Genomic DNA, 26,932 nt, shown 5'->3' with positions numbered 1-26,932 from the left:
AAATCATTATCAAGAAACAATGGAAAATGGCTAGATATTAGCTCTTAAATTAAAGGGTGGTCTAATCATTTTTCTATGACTGTATATTACCTTGGGTTGAGTCGGAGGTCCCAGAGTCGAATAAAAGTATCATAGCTGCAGGTGAAGAGCTGGAACGGAGACTCAAACACCATGTCCAACACGCCAGCACCGCGACGAAAATCTGAGCCCAAACTGCACACACTCTCCGACCTGGTAGAGGAGAGGGATGGAAGATAAAAAGACAGGATAAATGTTTATGTGGAATATTATTACCATGTGGCTTATCCTAAAATGGTATATGACTTCATGTGATAATGTGAATTCAACAGTGAAGGATTTCATAAAATGTTAAAAACAAATATATAAAACAATAGTTTGGCATGATTTTTTTTTTTTTTGTACAGAGACCACAAGGGCAAAACAACAACTGTGACTGGTCAGCAACTTGAACACCAAATTGACTTGATTTCATCAAATACTTGTCAAATGTTTATATCATGAGGAACATTAGATGGCATCAGTCTGATGGTCTTATAATGGTTACTAATGTTTTAATTTCTGTCTTAATTGGAATCTTAGTTCCTTTATTACAGCATTTCTGCCTTCATTTTCTCTTCTTCAACAATGTGTCACTGAGCCTGGATCAGTGACTGTGGGACTATTACTTGTGTGTATGTAAAAGTGGTAAAGATTGTGTGTGTGAGTTGATGCAGTGTGACCTGTGTGTGTGTGTGAGTGTGTGAGTGTGTGAATCAGCCTCCATGCAGCACCATGCTCTTGTGATCACAGCTCTGCCCCACCTGCTCCTCGCCTCTTGATTATTGGAGAATAACTTGCACTCAGCAGGGTAGATTATTGCAGAATAACTGTCTCTTTGTTGCCATTTAATACCCTCCATGACCGTGACTGTGTGTGACTCTCGCACGTTTGATACCTGTTCCGTAGCAACCATTTAAAGGAGACCACTGGCCTTGGTGACCAAATAGCCCTGTGCTTCGACTCGTGCCCCCCTCCCTCACCCTGGAGCTCAATCCGCAGGCTCAGGATGGTAATCCCCCAGCCTTACCGCAGGGGGCCTTCTTATTGGACCAGGGCTTTCCCCACAGGGCACCTTATTGGGTGAGAGCTTTCTCATTGCCAGGGTCTCATGACTAAGCCCAAGCCAATGGGGAGTCTGTTATGAGGCTGAGTTTTGGTCTGTGTGGGGTAGTGACCCCTCATTTTCCCCTTACATCTAAAACCAAGCAGCTTAGCATATGTCACACAAAAAGAAACTCATTCAAGCCAAAGGGATACAAGCCTGTTCATTCATAACTAAATAATGATGTCTCCATCACAGCATAGTCACTCCAACTAAAAGGAGATCATCAATTCATAACCCTACCCCCTGAAATCCTTCAAACGAGATGATTAAAATCTTACACTGTTCTAAAAATAAAACAATTAAAAAACAGTTACAAACACCCAAATGTGAAAGAAAAATAAAAGCTAGGTTTCCATAAAATGGATCTGACATCTGTGCCGGGAACTTAAAGCCAGTAATAGCACCATGCGATGAGCTGGTGCAACGTGGAAAAAAAGGGATTCTTGTGTGATTACAGGATGGAAACATAAACATATAATCTGTCAAAAATAACTGTATCTGTCATGATGGGCTTAAACCAAAAGATTTTCACAGTCCCAGACTAAAAACTGAAAGTCTTTAGTAAATCTAGGAGTTTTACTGGAGTCCTGGCGCTCCCGTTATATCCATCGTTAAGTTTAAGGTAGTAATCTGCTCTGTTTTATATCAGTCTTTTCCTAGTCTTGGGTTTGGATCATATTAAACGTGTTTGATATTATCTCAAGTCTCAGTGACGTAACACAATCACCAACCAATAGATGAGCGGGGGAAAGGTCCCCGGTTCCAGACCGGCCAGTAAAACCACTTCCACAGGAAAAAGGAACATCACAATAATGCCAGTAAGCTCAGTCCTAAATAAAAATATAGAGATGTCATATATTTATGGCTACAAGCGGGATTTTTGGGGGCGCTGTTTCTGAGTAAAGAGAACAGGAGACCCAGTTAAAATGTATGAATAAATGTATACATAAATAATTAATAAATAATGGATGATTAATGTATGATTAACTAAATGAGAGTTGATAGAGATGATAAATATAATTATTCAATTAAACACATCATAATAGGACATAAATGGATATCATGAATTCATTTCTAAATGTTCCTTTCCTTTATTCTTCCTTATATATATTTTTACTGTAAAATAGTCAACTTTTCATGTCAGAAAAACAGAAACCCTTTTTCAGCTTTGTGAGGGGGCATTTTATGGCGTAATCTCTTCTTTTTGCTGTTGTTTTTTTTCAACACAAACCACTGCACACACTAGAGCAGCTGGAGCCAAAAGCTGCTTCTCCTCCATTTCGTAAGTTTTTACTAAGAGCATGATGGGGGAAAAATTTCATGGTCGGAAAAAATGCTAAAAGAATCTAGTTGTAGTCTTGTAAATAGTGACCCTGCAAGATTCACAGTCTGTCTAAAATCTCAGTGTGAGACTAAAAACACTTGTCTTTAGATGTGAGCAGGTGTGAGCTGATAGTTTTCCGGGAGTCTTTTCCAAATCTTTTCAAAGTCTTTGGATGTATAGGTAGCATAAGTGAGCAGCAGTGCCATGTTGACATCTGGCCACCCTTTCCATTGCCTGTCTGGGTCTATCATGTTGAATTCCTGGTACTGGTCTTGAGCATGCCTGGCTGGAAGGTGTCACATGACAGGCTCCTAAACATAATTGACTGGCAGTCATAACCATGACACACAGGGTGTCCACAAATTCATGTACTCAGCAGAACACACAACCACAGGCTGGAAACCGTTAAAACCATTGAACCCAAATCAGTGGAAATGTATTAATGCATTACTACACTGTAAGACTTTGCTGTAAATTTACAGTCAAATTCTAACAGTAACTTGCTGTATTATGATTGTACAGTATATTGCTGTGAAAACAATGCATTGTGGGAGTTATCATGATTGCTCAGGCATTCCAACGATCAAAATTATAGATATTTTTTCAGGAATTTAATATTTTCAGCTGAGCATGTCAGGAAAATAAAGTCATTATTTTCGAAAAGAAGACAAGTTTTATTTTATTTCTTTTTTCGTCTGGGCTGAAATAATCACAATGTGTTGTTTTTCCAGCAATCCTAAAATAGAGTTGAAATGGATTAGTTGTAACATAATTTAGAGTTAAACATTTAAATGTCATGCTATTTTTTTTCTGCGTTAGGAGACAGTTTGTCAGCAAACAGACCTGTATTTCTATAATACAGTAGAGGTACTGTAAATTTTACAGTAACTTACTGGTGAAACTGCTGCCAGTAATTTACTGTAATTTTACAGTAAAAAGTTTTACAGTGTACATGTGAAATTAATTTTATAGAAAATGTCATCTATTTATATATTTCCATTGGTAGACTTAACTGCATATTGTTAAATATGGAGTAAATAAAAACTGTCAGGTCAGACAGGTGTAGTTAAATTGAGCATGGGGCTCTATGGTAGAGTGGTCACCCACTGCCAGGTATCCTTGGTGCGTCTACCTGTCAGAGGCTCTGTAATGATTTGACATTTTTATCTAATTTTTTATCTTAATCTAAACTCATTGTACCATCTATTTAACCAAAACAAACACACAACTACTGTGTCTCACTCTTGTCTATAGCCATAAAATGAGGGCAGAGATTGCAAAATATCAACACAATCAAATAGAATTAAGATAATTTATTGAGAACTGTATTTGGTATGTGTCAATATATATTGGGTGTCTAAAGGTATTCATCTTGTTGTTTGTATACAACTGTGTCAAGTATTTTACTTATGTACAGAAGATTTGAGATTTGTCTCTAATGGTAAATTGCGGATGGGTCAAGATTGTTTTTCTTATAATGATATCTTTTTTCTTTTTAGAATATTTTCTATGTGATTTATAAAGCAATGAGAGACAGATTTAAACAGTTTGGTAGGAGTGGAATCAAAGAATGGGCGGATGAATGAGTTTCTTTTTTGTTAGTGCTCTCGCCTGATAGTCGATAGACCTCCTCCTCTTTATGGACATTTTTTCCCCCGCATACTGAAACTTGCAGATCTCTAGCTAAGAAGACTTTCATTGTCAACGACATAATTACTAAAAATAAACTGGACTTTATCTCGCTGACAGGAATCTGGCTTGATAAAACTGGTAGTCAGGAACTGATTGAAACATCACCTGCATACAACAATTTTGTACATTGCACTCACAGCACAAATTAGCTGTAAATCTGTGTTTTGAATATTTAGGTTAACCGATAAATGCCTATAACACTTCACTCCTGTTCTCTTCAGTTGACAAACTGATTCATCCCTCCAAAGTTTCTTCCCAGGACCAAATGGGATGAATTTGCTGTCATTTCCAGGAAAAATAATAATATAATAGATCAATTTCTTGCAGCAATATGCCAGGTCAATGCTCACCCACACAACAATTTACTGTTAGAAGCTCAATTTCTACATTCTGACCAAGCATCTCCAAAGAAGAAAATATTCCAAAAAGATAAAAGATATCATTATAAGAAAAACAATCTTGACCCATCTGCAATTAATCATTAGAGACAAAATCTCAAATCTTCCATACATAAGCAAAATACTTGACAAAGTTGTATGCAAACAGCTGGATTAATACCTTTAGACGCCTAATATATAATGATAAATACCAAATACAGTTATCAATTCTATTTGACTGTGGTGATGTTTTGCAACCTCTGTCCTCATTTTATGGCTATACATATATGAATATGTAAAGCACTTTGAGTTGACATGTAATAAATTGTAGTATAGTGAGTGCACAGAAGAAAAAAATAAATCAAATCAATATTTGTTTTGACCACCCTTTGCCTTCATACCAGCACCTGTTGTAGGCATTTTTTCACACCTGCACTTTTGCACAGTACTGTATAAATAATGTTGCCATTACCATTGGGTGAGATAGTGAACTAAAAGTGCTTTGAGTGTTTGCTATAAAGCTCTGTACAAATGCAGTCCATTTACCATCAATTAGATCCAGCAGTGCAGTTCTACATTTTTTGTTCTCTTTTACTCAATTAATTTGTTAAATCTGTCAATTTACTTGATTCAAGGTTACGGCAGGTGTTATTCTATATTGTCGTTATTGTCAACGAATCTCCAATGAATAACACTGCACAGAACACATAGCAACACTACATCATCATTGACAGTTTGATTGAATGGAATTCGACTGTGAGAAACGTTTGACAGCTTAGACAAGACAAAAATGAACCTTGAGGACAGGTTTATCAAGTTTGGGTAGATGGAACCATGCAAAATCATACATACAGCCGAGCTCCTAGAACTTTAGTTCAAGATAGGTGTCACTCAAAACCCTTTTTTTCATCTACAGTACCCATTTATGTTACTGGACTATCGAGGATGTCTACTTTCACCACAGACACACACACACACACACACACACACACACACACACACACACACACACACACAGGTGAGAAAAGACACGTTGAGGCAAAAGCTGTGACACAACCTTAGTCTTAGATATAATAGACAACATTTACATACCTCGGCCGTGTTGTGGTCACCACCCAGGGACAGATACAGACATTAAAACAGGATCCATAAAGCTATGGAGGTATTTAACATGCTCAGGAAGATCTGTAAAATGGTAAATAGGGTGCACTTATATATCCCTTTTATCCAAAGCGCTTTACACTTTCATTCACCCGTTCACACACACATTCATACTGGTGGCCGAGGCTACCAGGGCACACTGGTGCCACCTGCCACCATTGGGAATTAATTCACACACTGATGAACGCAGCATCTGGAGCAATTTGGGGTTCAGTATCTTGCCCAAGGATACTTCAACATGTAGGCTGCCATGGTCGGGGATCGAACCACCAACCTTCCGATCAGAAAACAACCCGCTCTACCAACTGAGCCGCCGCTCAAAACACAACTCAATCAACATCAAAATACACACCTTTCGGGTCAAATGAGGAGCAGGTGACTCTGTGAAGAACAACAGGCTGCAATACGTTACTAACATCTGCCTCAAATCAAATCAATCAAAATCAAAATTACTTTATTTATCCCTGAGGGTAAATTCAGTTAGTCTGGTAGAATCTCTGTTAGAATGAGACAGCCTGATGGCTGTAGGGGAGAAGGATCTTTTGTATCTCTCCGTCCTGCAACAGAGAGAGAGGAGCCGTACACTGCTGTTTTTTTGGTCCATAAAGGTTTTGTGTAGCAGATGATCTGGGTATTTCAGGATGGCCTGGAACATGTTGACAGGTCATCTCTCCACCACCTCCTCCAGTGTGTCCAACCTGGCTCCAACCACAGAACCTGCTCTTTAGACCAGTCTGTCCAACCGCCTTGCATCTCTGTGTCTGATGCTGCCTCCCCAGCAGACTGCAGCATTAAACAACACACTACCAACACAGACTGATAAAACATCTGCAGCATCTTACTACATATGTCAAGAGATCTGAGCTTCCTTAAGAAAAAGAGGCAGCTCTGCCCCTTTTTGTAGAGAGCGTCTGTGTAAAGAGATATTACTATTACCATTACTATCTGGTGAAGAGACAAAGTAAACAATGTGGAAATGTGGAGAAGAACACACCATTATCCCGTTAACTTACAAATTCAAAGGGGAACATGAAGCTTTATAGAAAACTTGCCACAAAGATCAACTGACAAATCCTGAAATGGAACTTCCAAGGAAAAGAAGTCGCCCCAGGAACAGGTGTAGAGGGTGCCGAGGCAGAAATGTCTGGGAATGGACTCAACTGAAGAGATCTGAAAAGAACCTGAGCAAAGGACTTAAGTGAGTTATTCTCAGCTACAAGACCATTGGTTTATACTGAAGAAAATCTTTTATACCTCACAGATATACAGTCTCTGTAATTTCCTGAAAACAGCTGCTCACTGTCGTTTCCGTCAAACAAACTGGAGGACTGAAGCTTGAAGAAAGGACAACTGAACTTGTTTGCAATGTTTTCATCTCAGAACTTTGACCCTTTCAGTGTGTTTTCATTTCATGAGTTTATTTGATTGTTTTGTTCATGTAAAAATGTCTTATTCAGTGTTCGGTTATACTAAAAGACATTCCAAGGAGTCGGCTGTTCCATTTTTCCAGTAAGTAACGTACATTTCATTTTAGCGTTTAGTAGTTTATTTTTAGATAAACCAGTGCTTGCGCCTGCCCAGTCCAAATGTTGTCTGTCCTGGTTTCAAAGAGCAATGATGGCGACATACAGAAAGCAAGATGGCAACAGCTGTAACACTGAGCTTGACGCTTCAAACGGGCAGTCCACAAACCAACAGGTGACGGGGACTATGTCCATTATTGATTTACAATCTATGGGCTCAAGTAGCTAAGTTTTGCACAGAGCTCTTGAATGAGCTATAGGGTGTCATTCTGTTCTGTTTTTGCTTGGAGATTTTTGTTTTGTAAAAATAAAACCCTATTGACTGTCTAACCGTCTCTGAGTTTGGCTGTTGCATTACCACATTTCTGTCCTCACACTGGTGGAGGATGCGTGCACGAGGACACTAGTGCCAGTGTTGCAGTCAAACCAGGAAGGACACACTAACATGGTTTGTTCAGAGCAGCAGACACTGCATTGAGAAATTGTTTAACAGCAACAGGAAAAAACGCCCCTCTAAATGCAGAATTCCAGAAATGCAGCAGTCACCTCAGCCACAAAGGAAACAGCTTAGCCAAGTCCAAGCCTCTTTATCCCCAAGATCACCAAGAACGATGAGATTGAGGCCTACCTAACAGCCTTTGAGCGCACAGCTGAGAGGGCTTGCCAAAGGAGCCGTGGGGAGATCTGATGGGTCTCTTCCTCTTTGGCCCAGCACAGCAAGCTTATCTCAACCCCCATACAGATCAGTCCAAATATTACACAATGCCGAAGGGGGGAAATTCTGGCAAGGTATGGCTATCGTTTAGCAGCAACAGCCCAGTGATTCCATAACTGAAAAATTTAAGTCTGAACTGTCAGTCACGGCACAAATGTATGACCTAGGGTAACTACGGCTTGGCTGACATCAGAGCCAGAGAAGTTAAGTGTCTTGAGAGTATTATGATGGACACATACATTCAATCAAGGCCAAGAAAATTACCAGTCAGCAGAATTCAGCCAATCTAGATGACCTGGTTAGTCTGGTAAGGCACTACAGATTGACTGCTGAACTGCTCAAAACGCACAAACTGAACCAGAGACAAACTGGAAAGCCAGTGCAAAAACCCCAAAACCAAGGAGGAAATCGACATGAGAACTGGAGGTTCCAAGAAGATGACAGCCCCGTTCCCTGGGGGACCTGAGGGGCAGCTTTCAATGTGGAGAGCCAGGCCACATGTCCTGGGACTACCCAGGGAAGGATGACCAGATGCCTACAGCTCACGCATTTGGAGGAAGACTCTTTCACTGACTGTTGTCCTGCTGGGTGCAGGAAAGTAGATGGGAGGTATGCAGAGTCAATCGTGGACTCGGGCATTGTTGTTTCCCATGTACAACCCCCGCTTATGGAACATTCCAAGATTAGCTGGTGCCTTTCTTGCACATACATGGAGTTATCAAACTAACCTGAAAGGCAGCTGTATGCTGAAAGAAAGGGTGGTTCTATCTTGTCCAGTCCCTGTCTTGATCACACGGGATTGCTCCTTGTACCCCCCGGCTGCACCAGGAAAAGCGGGTGAGTCCATCAAGGCCCCCAATCTAGAGCATGCCCCCAGTAATGTCATGAAATAAAGGGAAAAATTACTCTAGGAGTGGGTGAGTTAAAATACCCTTGTTTCCTTGGGCTTGTTGGTTGTCTCAAAGCAATATGTACCCACAGTATTGCACCTAACCCACAGCCATGTTCAGGAACCCCATCTCAGGGTTGAGAAGACAAAGCAGCCAATTGCAAACTGGTTCCAGTGTAGCCAAGTGCAGTAAGAGCAGTAGAGGACCTTTGTTGTACTTGCAGTGAATGCCAAAAGATATGTCCTAAGCCCAATTTTAAGTCCTGTCATACCTCCACCCATAACTGAGGTGCCATTTTCCCGAATTGCTCTGAACCCGGTGAGGCCCCTGGTGAAGGCTTCCCAGGTACCCCGAGACCGTCCCCTGAGGCACAGACAAAAGTGATTACTCGGGAGCTACTTCACTTGTTCAGGAGAGTCTGAATCCCCAAGGAGATGCTGACCGACCAGGGCACCCCCTTCATTTCGTCTGCCTGCTGTTCAAAGTGATGCAGCTGCGCGCCTCAGTCTACAGTCTCCAAACAGATAGGTTGATAGAGCGCTTTAACAAGATCTTAAATCTATACTGAAGAAAGTGGTTGACAAAAATTGGCATAACAAGGAACAACTTCTCCCCTATATCTGGTTTTCAATCAGGGAGGTTCCACAGAATTTGAATGTGTTTCCTCCAGACCCTGGAGACACAACTTTAGTGCCCAGCCCACGATACCAACACCCTGAACTTGATGAAGGGGTATAAGCAGCTTTCGCCACTCCCACAGAGCTGTATCACGACGCGGTTCTTCATTCAGCCTGCACGGAGCCTGGGATTTAAGGGAAAGCTATCGAGTAAAACTCTATCCGTAAGGGCCACTTGACAGATAACCCCACAAAATTAAAGCTTGGTCTTGAAGAGGCAGAATATCTGGGCTTTACTATTGGGAGTGGCAATCTGAGGCCCCAGGAACTGAAGATCCAGGCAATCCAGAATTGGCCACAACTGCTGTACGTGCTGAGAGTAGGAACTCTCAGTCTCCTCCCAAGAAGTTCAGGGGAAAGACTTGCACTTTTTGTTGAAACTGATAAGTCAGCTAGCAGCCCGGCTCAAGTAGCTATTTTCTTTTGTCAACTGAGTTTATTACAGACCTATTGAATGAGCTTGGTTTTCTATTCTGTTTTGCTTGAAATTTTTGTTTTGTAGAAATAAAACCCTGTTGACAAAAATAATTTTTTTGGACGTATTATACTTTCATTCATTGTGGAATTGTTGGTATAATGATGGTGATGGTTCAATTGGGTCACCTTTGCTTTTTATGAACTATATTATAATTGTAACAATTACTTCCTAGGCAGCGCACACATGCACAAAATGAAGCTAACCTTTTTTTTTTTACTTGCATCTAAGCCGAAAGAAAGACCAGACAAATTCTACTGAAGCGACAGAGGTTCTTTAAGCAGGGCTGAAATGTGTTTCTATGCGGATACCTGGGATGCATGCAATGAAAGTACCTAATTAATGAATGTGTTTAATAAAAACATGAAATATTATAATTGTTTGTGTGGTGTTAGGTTAAGCACATTGTGTTTGTCTATACTTGGGACTTAGATGCAGATCAGATCACATTTTATGACAAACGAATGCAAAAAAACAAGTAATTTGAGAGGATTCACATACTTTTTCTTGCAGCTTTAGATCAATTGAAAAAAGGCACCCCTATTTTTTTTTTTTTTGTTTTTGGTTACTACTCACTTGGTTCAGTGGAGCTTAAATATGCTATTTCACATACAGGCCGCTAAGGGCTCTAATCGCGCGGGTGGTAAAGAGTTGCATACAGCACACAAAAGAAGAATAAACCCTTCTCATTGTGAAGTGTCAACGTGTGTTCTCCTATTCTTTATCACAGGTTAGTTAATTGGTCATAAATTTAGTGCACGTTACAGACTTTAAGAGTATAAAATGTTGCCATGAGATAGTTTGCTCATGCTGGTAAAAATTAAGCAGTGTTTTAAGAGATTTTTAGTGTTATTAGAGATTTGTGTGTCTATTCTAACTCGCTAATGCAAGCGGACCTGTGGAGAGTGGAGAGTTAGGAGGGAAAACTTACCCAAGAACCAGTGAGCTTCTGTAATCACTTTTTCACTTAATTTAACATGCTCTTATGATTTTTTTTCATTTATTACGACAGGTAATGGTTAAAATTACTGTCATTATTATCATTAAAAAATAAATCCCCCCTTCGACCGTGCAATTCTTTATAAAGGCTACTAGCCGAGGCTATTAAATGTTGTTGTCTTCTGCTGTTTACCGTTATCCTGCTGGACACCGGAGCGCCAGCGTCTCCTTCACCAGCGGTTCTGACCCAATGGAAACATTTCCAAGAAGCACTGCCACACGCTCCTCTGTCTGGGACATAAGTCTTACTAAATGTAAATAGGTGGATAATATCTCTCCATAATAATGATAATAATAATAATATTTGCATATTATATATGCTATTAGGCTTTATATATCACAATGTATAAATGAAATATTCAAACCTCACCAGGAGTTGGATGGTCCACTGCTACTCTGCAGACAACACCACTGATTTCCTTTCTTTTCACATTTTATGCTGCCAAACAAAACCAATTTGTTGTGTTGCAGCTGTTGGACATCAGCGTTTCACTTTCTGCTTCTGAGAAATTTCTCTTCTTTTGGAATTAAAACTTTCTTTAAAAAAAATAAAATATTCATTTAACTTGTTTGAGTTTATAACTACAAGTACGTCACTGCGTATTTCTGTAAAATGTCTATTTCCCTCCTGTTATGTGTAACAGTGCACTTAATAATTGGTAATAAAGCTGACTTTAAAATTTTTTTTTTAAAACGAGGCCGTATTGTGTCCTTCGGTGTCGTAAACTCTCGATTCAAGCCATCTTAAATCGGTATATGTATATATATATATATATTCGGGCGTTTTGGCAGGCTTCATCATACTTGCAAAGTTTTGAAACTTTGTACGTTTCAGGTCTACATCTGCCTTCCAAATTTCATTTAAGTTAAAAACTGCATTAAACATGTTACTTCCGGTTGCAGACAGCGGGCACTATGACTATGTGTCAATATTGACATGGTAATGTGTTCAGGTCTGGACTCTCATCACCCACAAGAAATTTGAGGCAGATTGGACAATGTACACTGGTGTTAGAGCAACTTCATCGCCAGTACTCAAAATTTGCTGCCACACATACTTAAATAACAAACTAAACTGTAAACAACTTTTAATCATAAAGGTCTTAAGGTGGAACTGACCAAGTTTAAAACTGATCAGGTTAAAGGAATCCGTTTAAAGTATGGAGCCTGGGAATTGCTAAAAACAGCCCAAAATAGCTCATTCAATTCAAGGTGGCCAACTTCCTCTTGACCAGATAGACATCAATCGATAAACAACATTACAATAACAGCTTGCATGTCTGATTGACTGACTGTGCCGCTGAAAACAAAGTCATAGAAAACATAGTCAGACCTGATGAAGAAAGTAAATCAAATGAAAGCAGGAGATACAGGGAAAAAATGACAACTAATTTGTTGCTAAATTTCTGATATAATAACGGAAACACCAGACAGCTGGAACTAAAAAGAACGAGAACCAGGTTGTCACCTAATAAGAATGATCCTTTAAGCGTCATGTAAAAATTAAAATGGCAAAGATTCAAATGGAAATCCTGGGTTTCTGAGGGAAATCATTCTGATCTTTGAGAACAAGGCAGTTAGAGCTCCAGTGTGGCAGCTACTTTGTCAGATGGGTAGACTGGTGGCCCTAGGGGGCACCAACTTAATGATTGTTATGAAGGGGCTACTGGCTGTGTGACATACAGACTCTAAATCCTGATTTAAGCCTGTCTGGTCTCACTGCAGGGGTCAGGTTGGCTTTAGGGGCCACACACACACACAAGTTGTGAAAGGAATCATTAATGAACTGACAATGTTGAAAAAAAAAAAGATAGAAGAAGCTAAGGGCATTATCCTTTAGTTTGGGGACAGCTAAAGAAAAAGCAGTGTGTTTGTGTGTGTGTGTGTGTGTGTGTGTGTGTGTGTGTGTGTGTGTGTGTGTGTGTGTGTTATTGTGACAGAAGTGGTTGGAGGCTGAGCTCTAAACAGCAGCCTGGAAACACACTGGGAAGCAGGCCCTCTCGTCAAAAGCCATCAGACAGGTAGAGAAAAGAAGTCCTGCTGAGGTTTTTACTTGCTAAAACAAACAGAGGGGAGCCACGCAACCTGCTGCACATCCACCCAATTCGCCCTGCAACTTTGAGCTCACTGCAGCAGGAATGTGAGCTTTCCTGGCAGAGATGGTGGAGAGGCAGTGTGCATCAACAATGACCACCTTCCAAATGTCATATACATGCATGCACTGCAAAGACAATACAGCTGCAATTTGTATGACAGAACACCCAGCCAGAAGCAGGCATTTGACTCTGCTCTTTTTAGTGTCATGAATGTAAGGAATCCTAGCATGGCCATTTAATTGTAAAAAAAAAAAAAAAAAAAAAAGAAGGCTCCCTTTTTAAGGAACAGAGGGGATTCTTGGGAGTTGGGAGTGATGGTCGGAGTCTTTTCTCTTTGATGTTTTTTCTCCCCACTGTGTTTAGCCATGAGCGAAGACAGTGTGAAAAGTTGGGGTGCTGCTCCAATGGTGCTTCTTCTTTGGGATCCCCCTCTATACGGCTGATCATAGGATCTCTTTGTGCCACTAACATGAAAAAAGACACTGAATTCATTGCATGGAGGAAAAAAGGGAAAGTGTTAAATGGCGTTAAAATCAAAGCCTCAAGTGATCAATGGGCTTTTTTAACCTAAGGTCAGTCTTTTGGTGCCAACCAGAAGAAAGAAGGTTGAAGAAAATAGATTGTTGAATAATCACAGAGAGCAATCCAATACTCTTGTTTGATTGTGATCTAAATTATTATTTTAACAAGTTCAATACAGGCCTGTGTTGGTCGTCTACACAGAGATTGAACCAAACTCTATTTCTACCTGAACCGAAAAAGGTATAAAGTTGCTTGTTGTCCAGGAATGCAAGGTTCTCTTTCTTTTTTAAGCCAGCTGAAAATTCACCATAGAGTCACCACAGAGACAGGAAGTGAGTGCTGGATTTCTTCCTGAAATCTTGTGGTCTCTTTTCTGTGATCTGTTTGCTTTGTCTGTTGTTTTGGTGTTGCAGGTGTAACAGTGTTTTATTCATGATGTTTTAGCTCAGATCAGTGTTTCTCAAACTGTGGGGCACGCAAGATGGCTCCTGGGTGTTTTTTTTCTCTTCAGGTCAGAACATGTACCAGGCGGAACTAATGTTTTGGCGTCGGAGCACCCCAGACTCATCTTAGGGATGTTCAACAAACAAATCCAATGCCAAGATTTTGTAAGTTTCTTACTTGGGTGAAAATAAAAATGTGCAACGAAACTAACAAGACAATGTCAGCCGATGTGATGATTCACCATCAAATCCAAGACGAGAAAACATGAGTGAGTGAGTGAGTGAGTGAGTGAGTGAGTGAGTGAGTGAGTGGTATTACAGTCTTGGATTCACAGTGAGTGGTAGGAGATGAAGAAAGACCTCTGTGTGTTGAGTCTCAAAACTCTGGCATGACTGTATAAAACCTAACAAACTGAAGAGACACTTAGTACACTCCAATCACGTCAGTAAGCCACTCAAGTTTTCAAGAGGATAACAATTTTGTTGCAGTGGGGGGGCCCCGGAAATTTTTCTTCCCCCAAAGGAGGGCCCAACAGAAAAAAAGTTTGAGAACCACTAGCTCAGATGGATGTTGTATCAAAGAGACATGCCATTGTGCTAATGCACACGGTAAAGGCTGATGCAGGCTGGTGTGTCATGGAGTAGAAAGTATTTTCAGTACTCTGTATTTATTTCAAAGTAGGGATATTAGCAAGTCTTTTCAGATAGTTGTAGAACATTTTTTTAACAATAAAAGGATATCTTAAATCAACATCAGCATTATGGACTTTCATTTTCTGGCCCACAGTAACAGAGCACACTACTACCAACAGTATGTGGGCTGCGCCTAAAACCAGAAGAGTGGAGGCTGCACACTGATGAGCACAGTCAGAGCCGGCCCAAGGCTTAAGCGAACTAAGCGACTGCTTAGGGCCCTGTGGCCACTAGGGGGCCCCCAAGAGCAATTTAAAACAATATTTTTTATTTTATTTAAAAATGCCAAGATAAAGGTATGTTGTCTTGGTAATGGATTGTTTATCAAAGAGATTTGCGTAGCTGTTAATAGCAAATTAGCTTGTTGTTTTTGCATCCGGCTACTATATATAGTTTGAGATTTGTTGTTTGCACAAATTGTTTGCTGCACATTGCTGTTGCAGCTTTTTGAAGCCAAAAATAAGAAACCAGATGAAACTTTTACTATAATATATATAAAATAGTTTTTTTTTAATATAATATTTTACCATTTGGAACGATGTGTAAATCAACCCTAGCTCGCTCTTCTCGTTGAATGTGCTACATTTTGAGATTAAAAACCATATTATGTGACACCCTGGACATCATTTATTCATTGGTATTATTTGTATTGTTATTGCATTGGGCCACCCCCATTAATGTGTAAAGACATATCAGGCTGACAATAGGATAATGTAAAACAACACTGCCAGAGCAACAATGAGTGTATAGTAGGCGTGTGAATGATCAACAATCAATATTATTGGCAGAAATAGAGGGCCCCAAAATCGAATTCTGCTTAGGGCCCCATGAAGGCTTGGGCCGGCTCTGAGCACAGTGTCTGGATCAAATGATCAACTGACACATATGGCCGGACGATTTGGATGTCCACATACTATGTTCAGGTGTCCACATACTTTTTAGCAGTGTGAATATTAATCCAAATACTAAAAACTGAGCTTCCTAAAAATTTGGTAAAGAGACAGAATTCTAGGGAAAATGCTTTTCAACTTCTTCAGTCTTTAGTAGCAAAGATAGAAGATGAATGACCCAAAACTGAGAGGTACCACTGACTGTAGAGAGGACACCACAGATGTGACAAAAGCTGCACCGATTCTCAAATTTAGGATATTGTGAAAACCCCTGCTTTAAACATAAACAGTGTTTGTCTGTGACAGCAGTGGAAGTGCTTCAATGCATATGCTAAGAGTAAGTACAATGAAACCTGATTACCCACACACAGCCTGGTGCAGTGCGCTGCCTTCAGCTGCTTCTACCATGAAAAGTCACAGTGAGGGACTATGTGTACGTCTGTGTGAGACATTCTCAACGTGCCTGTTTTCATGGACTTATGGAAGGATGATGGCAGCAAGGCCAGCTCCCTGTCACTCCCTGTAGAGGGAGTGCTCTCGTTGCTAGAGAGCAGGGCTGAGCTCAACAGATGATATAAGAGAAGAATAGTGTTGTCACTTGTGTCTGCTGGATTCTCATTAGTGATCACAGACGGGGGAGGGGCATTATCTTCCATGTCTCGTAGTGAATCCATTGATACATTTTCTCATCTGAGTCATCACTTATTAGAGAAGCTGCTGACTGCATCAGAATCTCAAACAGTGACCACACACAGTGATGACATATTATACTGGGACTTTTAATTACTATCTACTCACATGCTGTAAGCTGGATATTTGTAGTTTCATCCACAGAGTTGCCATGGATGAGGACTGCTGAGTCAGATGCATAAAACTCAATCTCCGGGCCTGATAAGTGAGGCCAATGCAGAAGTGCCTTCTATTTAATGGCCAGCAGGGGGCGACTTCACTGGTTGCAAAAAGAAGTTGTTTGTATGAGAGTAATACTGACTTTCACTTCTGGCTTGATTAATTAATGCAGTAAACATTCTGAGTTTATTGTTGAAACATGCATATGTACTCTTTTAATTGGATTTACATGTATTATGTATTTGTTGTTTTGTTTTATAAATCTCATCTTGTGGAGCTGGACGAACATGCACCCATTTTTACAGCCCCATTTAGCCATAAAGGGATATAGGAACTTAAACATCCGTTTGCATATTATTACTTGTGATTTCTCAACCACTCATTAGAACTTTCAAGAAGAAATATGGTAGAGAAAAAGTAAAATTTCCCCAACTGTGTCTCAACAGTGAGATCCTCGAACAGAGCAGCTTTAATGCTGTCATTATTATTATTTTTTTTATTTAACTTTTATTTGACCAGATAAAAACAATTGAGATTAAAAACATAAATAAATAAAGAACACTGTTTCAACAGTAATCTGGCCAACAAGGTAGCAATTTACATGTCAAGTACATGTTAAATACATAGTACATACAATAAGATACAGAACAATATATTACAAATAGCAAGAGCTGTGGCTGTTTGTAGCGTCTGTACTGCAACAAATCTCTGCAAACCGTCATCTCAGTAATATCTCAATTATCATAATTCTTAAACATCAGAAGGGTGATCAATGATTCATTCATAGCTCATGTTGAAACTAACTTTACAAAGTGCTTTAAAATTTGCCTGCTCTAAGGCCTTCGCACTCTTCCTTCATAAATACCAGTTCCTGTGTGGAAAAAGGCATGCGCATGCTTTTGTGCATGTATATAGTTTTTTTTCATTCGACCCCACTTTTATGATAATAATAAGAAGAAGAAATAATCTATTTTATGGTTGATCGAATTTATATAACTTTCTTTGATGATGATAATAAGTTATGCATTTATTATGGTCACTTTAAGAGGGCAACGAGCAATTTATCTCATCCTCCTTGTGTAATGAAACCAGTGCTGCTGTATTAGAGATTAACCTTGTCTCCAAAAAATCACATTAGATACTTCTTAATTGCAGCAGCAATTTGCAGTGTTATGCCCCATGGATTATCACTCCTCAATGGTGTTGTTTTAAATTTAGTTTTCATCAACATAATAAATACATTTTATAATTGTGTTTGAGCTAGTCAAAGCATGTAGGATTTAGAAAAGATTGTCTTTGATTAAAGAAAAAGTCACGGGCATGATTAGCCAGGACAAGTCTACCTTTTCAATATGAATGCAGCTACAAAGACACTGAGAGCCAAACCCTCCCTGATGAGTCAATTATTTAAAGGCACATTAGTTTATCTTCCTTTAGCTTATCTTCAGGTATAAAGCATTAACAGCAAAGAGTATTTTTTTAAATAGTTTCTAAAGACTTTTGTGAACATGAAAGAAACAACTTGCATTTTGGAGGACACATGCATTATCTAAGTCTGCTGCACCTTGTCACCATGTCAACTTCCCTCAGCACCTGCAACCTCCAGCATAAACTGCCCACCCGTCCCCTCCTTCCTTCACTCTCACTGTGTCTCCTGTCTTCTCCCCTCCTCAGATTTCCAAACCGTTTGGGAGCAGGAAGCAGCTTTTTGTGTTGTGTTGTGTTGGCCTTTTTTAATTGGTCCAGGTAAAGCTGGGAATTACAGCAGCCTTGGAGGGGATGTATCAGGTTTAAGCCTTGCTTTCAGAGACTGGAATTTTCAGAGGCCCCTCATTTCGACCTGCTTCTTACTCAGGAACAGTGAGTCTCATGATGTTTGTAACCTGTGCTTCAGGGGCCCATCTGCTGCTGTGTCCATCCACTGATGCAGTTATATTGTACATGGAGAAAAAAAATCACATTAACAGAAGCCATGTGGGAAAATTTATCTGGTAATTTAGAAATAGAAGTTCTCCATAAGTGTGTTTAACCCAAAATTCACTGGACTCAGCAGATCTGGGGTCCCCAATCTAAAGTAACTGGTCTTGAAAACACTGAAACCTTCACACAGATAATATACGAATTCACATGTGCCTATAGAAAGACACAAGGTGAAAAGGGGAACAGGAGGAGGAAGAGCAGAGAGGGTCGGTGAGAGCAAGAGCACAGGTTTGCTTCGTATGGATGTCTCATATGCACAGCTGTGTGTGTACAAACATGACTCTGCAAAATGTTCTGTTGATTCGACGTCACAACTCGACAGTGTCTTCCTTCATGAAAGCAACACTGCAACATGAAGGTATTTAGTCTTGAACCCATCTCACTGCATATTCATCCAGTGAATCTGTTATTCCAACACATGAGGAGATTCTCAAGACATACTAGCAACACCGGTATCGTGACGTTCTCTTTTTATATGTTGGTTTCACTCCATTTCTCTCCAAAAAACTGGCTGCAGAGGACTGTCAAAGTTTGCTCTAAAATGATTGGTCATCCTGTCAGAGCCCTTTCCAGCATTAGTGAGCAGCTGATTGTGAGGAAAGCTGGCAGGATCTTACAGGACCCTCTACAGCTCCTGTTCCATGTGTATGAGTGGCTCCGCTCTGGATGGCAGCTTCTCTGCCCAGGCTGCAGGACACAGAGAAGAAGGGCAACCTCCCTCCCTAAAGCTGTCCAACTCCTTAACCCATGAGAACCCAGACCCAGTAATCTTTAAAGGAAAATTATGGGGAATATACAACAGACCAAGTGGACCACATAGAACACATTTATGATGTTTTTTGTTTTTTTTAAATACTAGCCCTAAATGTCAAAGATCTTTGATCTCACATATATGTTACATTGGGAGTTTATGGAATTTATGTTTATGATATTTCTTATTTTTGAATGAATAAACTAGACACCTTTTCTGCTTACTGTGATATCTGTACAGCAATTTGGTCAACCCCGGTCGCTTTGCTGCATGTCTTCCCCTCTGTCTCCCCCTTTCTATCTGTCTATATCTAATAAAGCAGTAAAAAATGCCAAAAAAAAAATCTTTAAAAAAAAAAAAAGTTTGACTTGTCTTGACTTGACTTACAAAAACACAAATTTGCCTTTTTCTTTGCATCTCCACAACATATATAAAAAATGTGACATTAATAGTGCTGTTAGACTACAAATTCCATTTCAGATTTGTTTTAAGTAACAAAATAATAATAAATCAATAATAAATGAATATAAATAACACTGCCTCATTTGATGGCTTCTCAACAAGCTACTGTAGCTGTAGAACACTGAAAAACACACTTATGTACTTGAGAAAACATACATGAACATTACTAGAACATTTAAAATGTTTGTGACACCCGTGTCACCGAGGGTTCTTATGGGTTAAGTCCCAACCATCCCTGACCCATGCCCACCCTGCTATCCAGCAATAGTACTTCACAGTGCACTGCACTGTACTTTAGTATTAGTTTTCAAATGATTTCTGTATGAATGTATATATTTATGATGGACTTTCCTTCGTGCCTTTTAATTGCCCCTGGGGGTTCAATATGTTTATAGATTGTAGGATAATAGATAAAGGTTAAATATTTTTTCTTTGTACAGTTTTCAACTGGATATATGTCACAGAGGATTAGAAAACTATTAGCAAACATTTTAGGCAACGTTCCAATTTTTTGGAATCAGGGTCGCAAGATGTTTTTAATTCTGCAATGTTTGAAACATTTAAACTACCATCCTCTTAAGACTGCTGTTCATTCATTACTCTTCAAACGACAACAGAGAGTGCTGCGGCTAGTAGACAATACACAGTACAGCTGGTTCATGTCCCTCATATCTCAGTCTCTCACATGTATCATATCAATGGCACACTTTTTTGCAGGAAACAGTCAAGCCTGGCAGCTCTTCACGTTGACGTTATATTGACAAGATAGTTTGACATCAGAAATATTGGGAGGGACAATTAGACAGCACATTGATATTGCTGAGGATGTGTCTACTGTCCATACCCAATCAAACAATGTTGCTCACCACTGTTTGACATTGCTGTATTATGTGACCTAGGACATTGTGCTATTCTAAAGATTGTGCTATTGACACTATTTGATGAAAGTGATAGGTAATCAATGACATTTGTTGGAACATTTTTTACAGACATCTGTAAAAGATTCAATGTTTATTCTAAATTAAAGTGGAAAACAGAATTAGACAGAAGGTGAGAGAGTGAGGACTAGCAGGTTCAGAGACAGCTTTTTCCCTAGGGCTATCTCTGAACTGAACTCCACAAGGACAATTTACTGAACAATATCTGAGGACACATTTTTAAGCACAGCCCATGTAAAAAGTCTATTTTGTTTTATTTTATTTATTTATTTATTCTATTTTTATTTTCTATTTTTACCGTGTATGTAAATATATATTTTGAGTTTCTTATTTGCACCAATGGGAGTTGCACTCCAATTTCGTTGTATATATACAATGACAATAAAGGCTATTCTAAAAAAACGTCAGCAAAAACAAAGGAGCTGGATTTGAACTTTGGGAGGAAGCAGTAGAGGAAATATACACCCCTGAGAATGGGCAAACACCACTCCACTAGTGGGGGAGCACCTTCTGGTACCTGGGAGAACCCATCACTGAGAACCTTACATTGTTGGCAGACATGAGGGAAATAAGGCAACGCCACACATTCAGTACCTCAGATAACAGGAGTGTGAGGGTCTTAAAGACCTTCTACTCTGGTGCTGAATGTGAAAATATACACATTCACCTTTTAACACTTTGATTACTTATAATGGTAACACTTTACAATAGCCATCATTTATAAATGGTAAACAGATAGTTTATTAATGTTTAATCATCATTTATAAACCGCATATAGGCCATTTAGAATGGCAAATACATAATTTATTAATGTTTAACTAATCTAATCATTTATAAATGACAAATAGATGGTATATTAATGTAAGTTTATAGTTACTTTACCATTAACAAACAATTACATTATAATTAATAGTTTATTATTTTTACATTGTATATTGTCCATCTCAGTGCATACAAACACACCACTGTGCATTGGCTTGGGATGGGCTGTATAATTTTGCATGTAATATCCAATACAGAGGCTGCATCACTGTTTGCACGTTGTCCCTCTCAGTCAAGCATGTGGGATCTCAAAACATCTCACATGTGTTTCATGTACAGAAATGCTACAGCATGTCAGAGCAACTTCTTGACTTACCGCTCAACATCCCAGATGCGAAGAGGAGAATAGTTCTCGCAGCATGCAGTGCCTGTTACAAAGGATCTGTGCATAGAGAGACAGAAGACACACACACATACACACACACACACACACACACACACACGATTATTAGTTTTACAGACACAACTTTAACCAGCTGAACTCAAACTCTGAAAAATAACAATAACATAAATATGATGTCCTCTGGATCTTGTCATATACATGTGGAAAGCCTGTGTTAATTTAACCCGCTTGACCACTTGGCAACTGTGCGTCTCCTTGTGAGTTGTATCTCTGACCAGTGCACACAACTACCTGTTATTATCATTACTGATTCATTTGTTGTTTTTCAATTACTGTTTTGTTTAATAGATGTATCTCTTTGTACAAATAAAGTGGAAATGACCATCAGTCCAACTGCAACTTTAATTAAAAATTATATAAAAACATAGAAAGGATTGATCCTCAGAGATGTAATCTGAATGACAATATCACGCCTTTGCGGGATCACTATGAACGCCCTAAGGCGAAAAGCCGGCACAGATCTTTCCGGCAATATAGCGGGCCCTTTGTGGGACCGCACTATGAAAGGGGCTACTGACAGACATTAAGCACAGTTTCACACTTCATTTTTAAGCCTGCTGTATCCATTCATACTTACTGTTACAAGTTAAGTATTCAATGGATTTACCTCACAGACTTGATCCACCAACAGTTAACAGTGCAGTGTACAACATCTCAACATCATTCACAACTTTCGTCCCCCATATGTTCCCATGTTATATGTGCACTTCAGTGGTTGAGGATGGAGAGAGCGCACACACACACACACACACACACACACACACACACACACACCTCCCTGCCTCCATCCAGCTGAAGAAAAGAGAAGAAAACTACAACAGTCATGATCCTTTGATTGAGGTGGCAGGTTGGAATTAGCAGCCTAGCTATGCACAGTTAATACCACGCATGTGGAGAGGTGAGGTGGGGGGGTGGGGTTGGGGTGGGGGGGTAGAGCAGTGAAAGGATCGGGGAGGAGCACTGTGACAGAGGGCTAACTGGGTGTGTTTGGATGTTAGAAGCTATGCAGAAGGTGGGGTGGTGCCCAGGGGTGCCGGTGGTAGGGGGGCTTCTGTTGGGCTGGGCTGACTCTCAGGGCTTAGTGCCCTCCTACAGGGTTGACGGACAGGGGGGAGGGCCCACCTTTTATACACAGATAGGTACTGAAGGGCTATTGGCTGGATTGGAATACTGTAGATGAAAGCATAGATAAATAATAAACGTGTATAGAGAAGTAAGAAGGACACACTGGTAACTCTGAAGTCAGTGAACAGAGCTGTAACTTTCAGCATGAACAACGCTGCAGGGCTGATATTCAGCCCCAGTTTTGGTGAGCCAAAAGGAAAACTCCAAAACAACAGGGTCCAAAAGAGTGGAACTGAAAATAGACTTATTCTTTACAAAATTACTTGATAAATGACCTAAAAGGAAGAGACTTCATGCAAAAATGACCCTTCCTTTTTTTTCTCACCCCTTCCCACACACATGCATTTTTGCCAAAATCCCACAGTTTACAACACTTTTGCCAGCACCGTCTAAGGCTAGTGCAGGCACGCTGCAAGTCCATGTGAGTCTGGGTGACTGGATGAAACTGCATAGGTTGTCTTAGAGATATATTTAGATGTAGGTTTGTTGTTATTAAATGCAGCCCCCATTTACAACAAAAAATATAAAGGATTTACCACGTTTTCACATTCTCTGTTCATTGTGGAGGCATGTGAGAAAAACAACATTCTTTTCAAGAATTCAAGGTAACACACAGTATAGTTGAATAATTGATTTAAATATGTTTATCTTGAGGGTAAGTATTCCTTTAGGGATTAACCATGCAGTTGTCAGGTCATTTGCAATCTGCAGATACACTGCATTACCTTATACACAGTACTGTGTAATAGTCTTAGGAAGGTGTGAAAAAAATGTGTAAAATGTATTTTTATCAATTAACAAAATGCAAAGTGAGTGAACAGGAGAAAAATCTAAATCAAATCAGCATTTGGTGTGACCACCCTTTGACTTCAAACCAGCATCAATTCTTTTCAGCATTTTTCACACCTGCCTAAGACTTTTGCACAGAATTGTAGATATGTGTGGGTATAAGAAAACCCCAAGGATTGTTTGCGGAACTGACTGTATGTATGTATACTCAGAGCAGAAACCACATTTATGTTGACCCCAGGGTTGACTCCCTGCCTGTAAACCACAGTGAAGGGAAGGAAGCTATTAGCTTCAGCTGTGGTAGAGCAGCTCAAAACACTGTCAGAACGTAAGCAGAGTGTGTACATTCATTTAAGCAAGACAACCAGGGCTGCTTTCCTTTTGTCTGCTATGTGTGGAACATCCTGACACGTAGCTAACAAAGAATTTCATTTTAAAATAAAATAAATTGCAACATACAAAACAGCAGATTTCCTTAATTTTGGAAAAGGTTGCTGAAATATACTTTGCATTTTGTTCAGAGCACCAGGACAACAATGATGATAATAACTATTATCTAAGGGGCTGCATCTCATCAGAATATAAAATGTAGCATATCTTAATACCATACCTTAATAGTCAAATATTCACTAAATTGGCTGCTGTAATTGTTCCTCCTATCAAAACTGGCTGTCCATAGTAGCTGTTTACACTGGCTGCACCTTACTGGCTGATTACACCGACTGTTCACACCGACTGTCCACACCGGCTGCACATACTGATTGTCCATTCTGGCTGTCCACACTGGCTGTTCATAGAGAAGAAACTTTAAAGTGTTTCACCTCCAAGTGGAATTTAGTGTGCTATAGGTGGTCGAATGTTTAATTGGGCTACGCAGCATTTCAAACAGTAGAGCTGTGACTGAGGGATGCTGTTAACATTAACACATGCATGTACTGCCAAGGGGTGTGGTGAGGAGTGGGATATGCTGGTGGGGTTAAAGGTTTGGCAGGACAGGGCTGGTGGGTGCAGGGATGCTGAGGACCTCTAAGTGCGGCATACAGGCAGCTGTCAGGCCCATTAAGCAGTGTTGCCCACTAGCAGGCCCTCTGTAATTAGTGTTGGGTAAACTCATTTATGGCCCAAATGGGTCGGGTGGGGCCGGGACCAGTATGTGCGGTGGGTGACCTCTGACTCACTGACACAGGATACAATAGGGTTACGGTCACAATCACTATCTGGACCCTATTACTCTCCATTACTCACATTACTCACCCCTCACTGGGCCGTGGTGCTGGCAGAGGCAGCAGAGAGGACACCAGCCATACAATGAAAGAACGACTCCCCCTGCATCTCCCCGAGCTCTCTCACCCAGCTGAAGGGCTAACTGGGCTTGATTTGGGGTCAGAGCTCGCACTGATATTATAGCTGCTAAGGTCAGAGCCTCTCTCGCCTAATGTGGGGCAGGCATCCCCCCTAAACACACACATATGCACACACACACACACACACACACACACACACACACAGTCATATCTCTGACTACCCCCCCACTCCTCACTTTTCCTCTCATCATTAGCAGCATGCTGGGCCTCTGCTGCCGTTTGGGTAACCTCATCAGCTGGCTGTATTATCTAAGCGCCTGTGTGGCAGGGTCACACAAACTTAACTGAGTCCTCAGTGGGAACCCAGCCATGTACACAGACACACACACACACACACACACACACACACACACACACAGACACAGCCACAGACACACACACACACACACACACACAAACAAATCACTGTTACAAAGACACACATTCACACCATTTTCATGCATGCAAACACACTTTGATAAAGGCTAAAGCACAGACATGCCCAGTATAGCCAGGAGTTAATTCCAACAGTACCAACATTGTTAGCGCCAGATCAACACGCTGACCACAGAGGGAGCACCCGTTTTACCAAGACCACCACTGACATGCTTCTGAGTCCAGACTATCACCATATTGTCTGATCCCAGCTCAATCCACAGCAATAGCATGGAACCCTTCCATTCAGGTTTTAACCACAATTGTGTCAGACTAGGGGTGCACAATATTATCGGCATGTTATCGGTATCGGCCAATATTGGTTTAAAAATGAACGGACATCGGCCAACACGCCGATATTCGCCGATATAATGAACTGATTAAATAATGGGGTGCACATCACCTCTCTGTTGCACCTTGTTTGTAGCTCACAGAATTGTGCAGTGTAGTCTGAGCCCACCTGTTTATTTACGTTCTGATTAGGGACTGAAGCTTATATTTTTTTGTACTTTTTGTGATTTTGTTTGCACAGTGCAGATTGAGTCGTCACAAATTGGGCTCCTGTTTTAAGTTAAATTCTAATTTAAGCAGCAGTCTGTAAGGTATATGTAGTTTTATTCAATTTGGGTTTAATTGCTGTACAGTTTCACTTTTCACATGTTCCCAGTGAACACAGGTTATGTTTTCTTATTATGTCAATTTGGAAAATGGCCTAATTTTCCCTGATTGTGGGTATTAGTTATGCGGGAAAAAAATATCGGTATCAGTATCGTGCATCCCTATGTCAGACTTTGTGTCAGTTTGTGGAAAATCATCAAATGTTTACTGTTAATGAGGCGGTGTGCTTTGGTTTTTATTATTACTGATCAATCTAAGCTATTCATTTTGCCCATTTTTGGTGCGCTCTCTAATGAATGCCCAACAGCATGAGCAATCACTGCACCTGCATGAACCCTGTAGCGGGGAAGCTATTTGGCCAACAGAAACATGTTAGGCTAGGTTTAGTAAGTGAGTTAAAATAATTCAGTTTGTTGCATTTCTTACATTATTGAAGTATGCCAGTAAATTCAGGTGAGACAGCATTCTCCTGGGACCCATCCATCAACCTGAACCTTCTTTCTTCACAGACTTTATGGAATTTTAGACTATATCACCTGACGTTCTCCTTTGACGCAGGCCTCTAACATAATGCATTGCTGCTTTTGGTAGGAAAACGCAAGAATAGTCCTTACTCAGTAGCAGTAAGATGAGTTGGAGATGGAACTGCACAACAGTAGAAGATGCAATTAACATTATGTTCATATCACTGTCCCGAGTGTTCCACAAGGTGTACAACCTTGTTGTATAAAACATAAATTAAACAAATTTAATTGAAAAATGCACAAAGACAATG

At 40.1% G+C, this 26,932-nt stretch overlaps 1 protein-coding gene across 1 annotated transcript in view; it reads right to left on the bottom strand.

The window, feature by feature from the left end:
- fbxw4 (F-box and WD repeat domain containing 4) overlaps positions 1 to 26,932 on the bottom strand; it is a 51,380-nt gene that overhangs the window by 4,625 nt on the left and 19,823 nt on the right. The window contains exons 6-7 of the mRNA XM_059359865.1: positions 21,761 to 21,826; positions 91 to 231 (exon numbers count right to left, since the gene is read on the bottom strand). Coding sequence (XP_059215848.1) covers positions 91 to 231; positions 21,761 to 21,826 — 207 coding nt within the window. The remainder of the gene's footprint in view (positions 1 to 90; positions 232 to 21,760; positions 21,827 to 26,932) is intronic.

This window comes from Centropristis striata, chromosome 20, assembly GCF_030273125.1.
Source record: "Centropristis striata isolate RG_2023a ecotype Rhode Island chromosome 20, C.striata_1.0, whole genome shotgun sequence".
NCBI classification, from domain to species: domain Eukaryota; kingdom Metazoa; phylum Chordata; class Actinopteri; order Perciformes; family Serranidae; genus Centropristis; species Centropristis striata.
The sequence above is the reverse complement of the archived record's forward strand: the minus strand, read 5'-3'. Positions and strand labels throughout refer to the sequence as shown.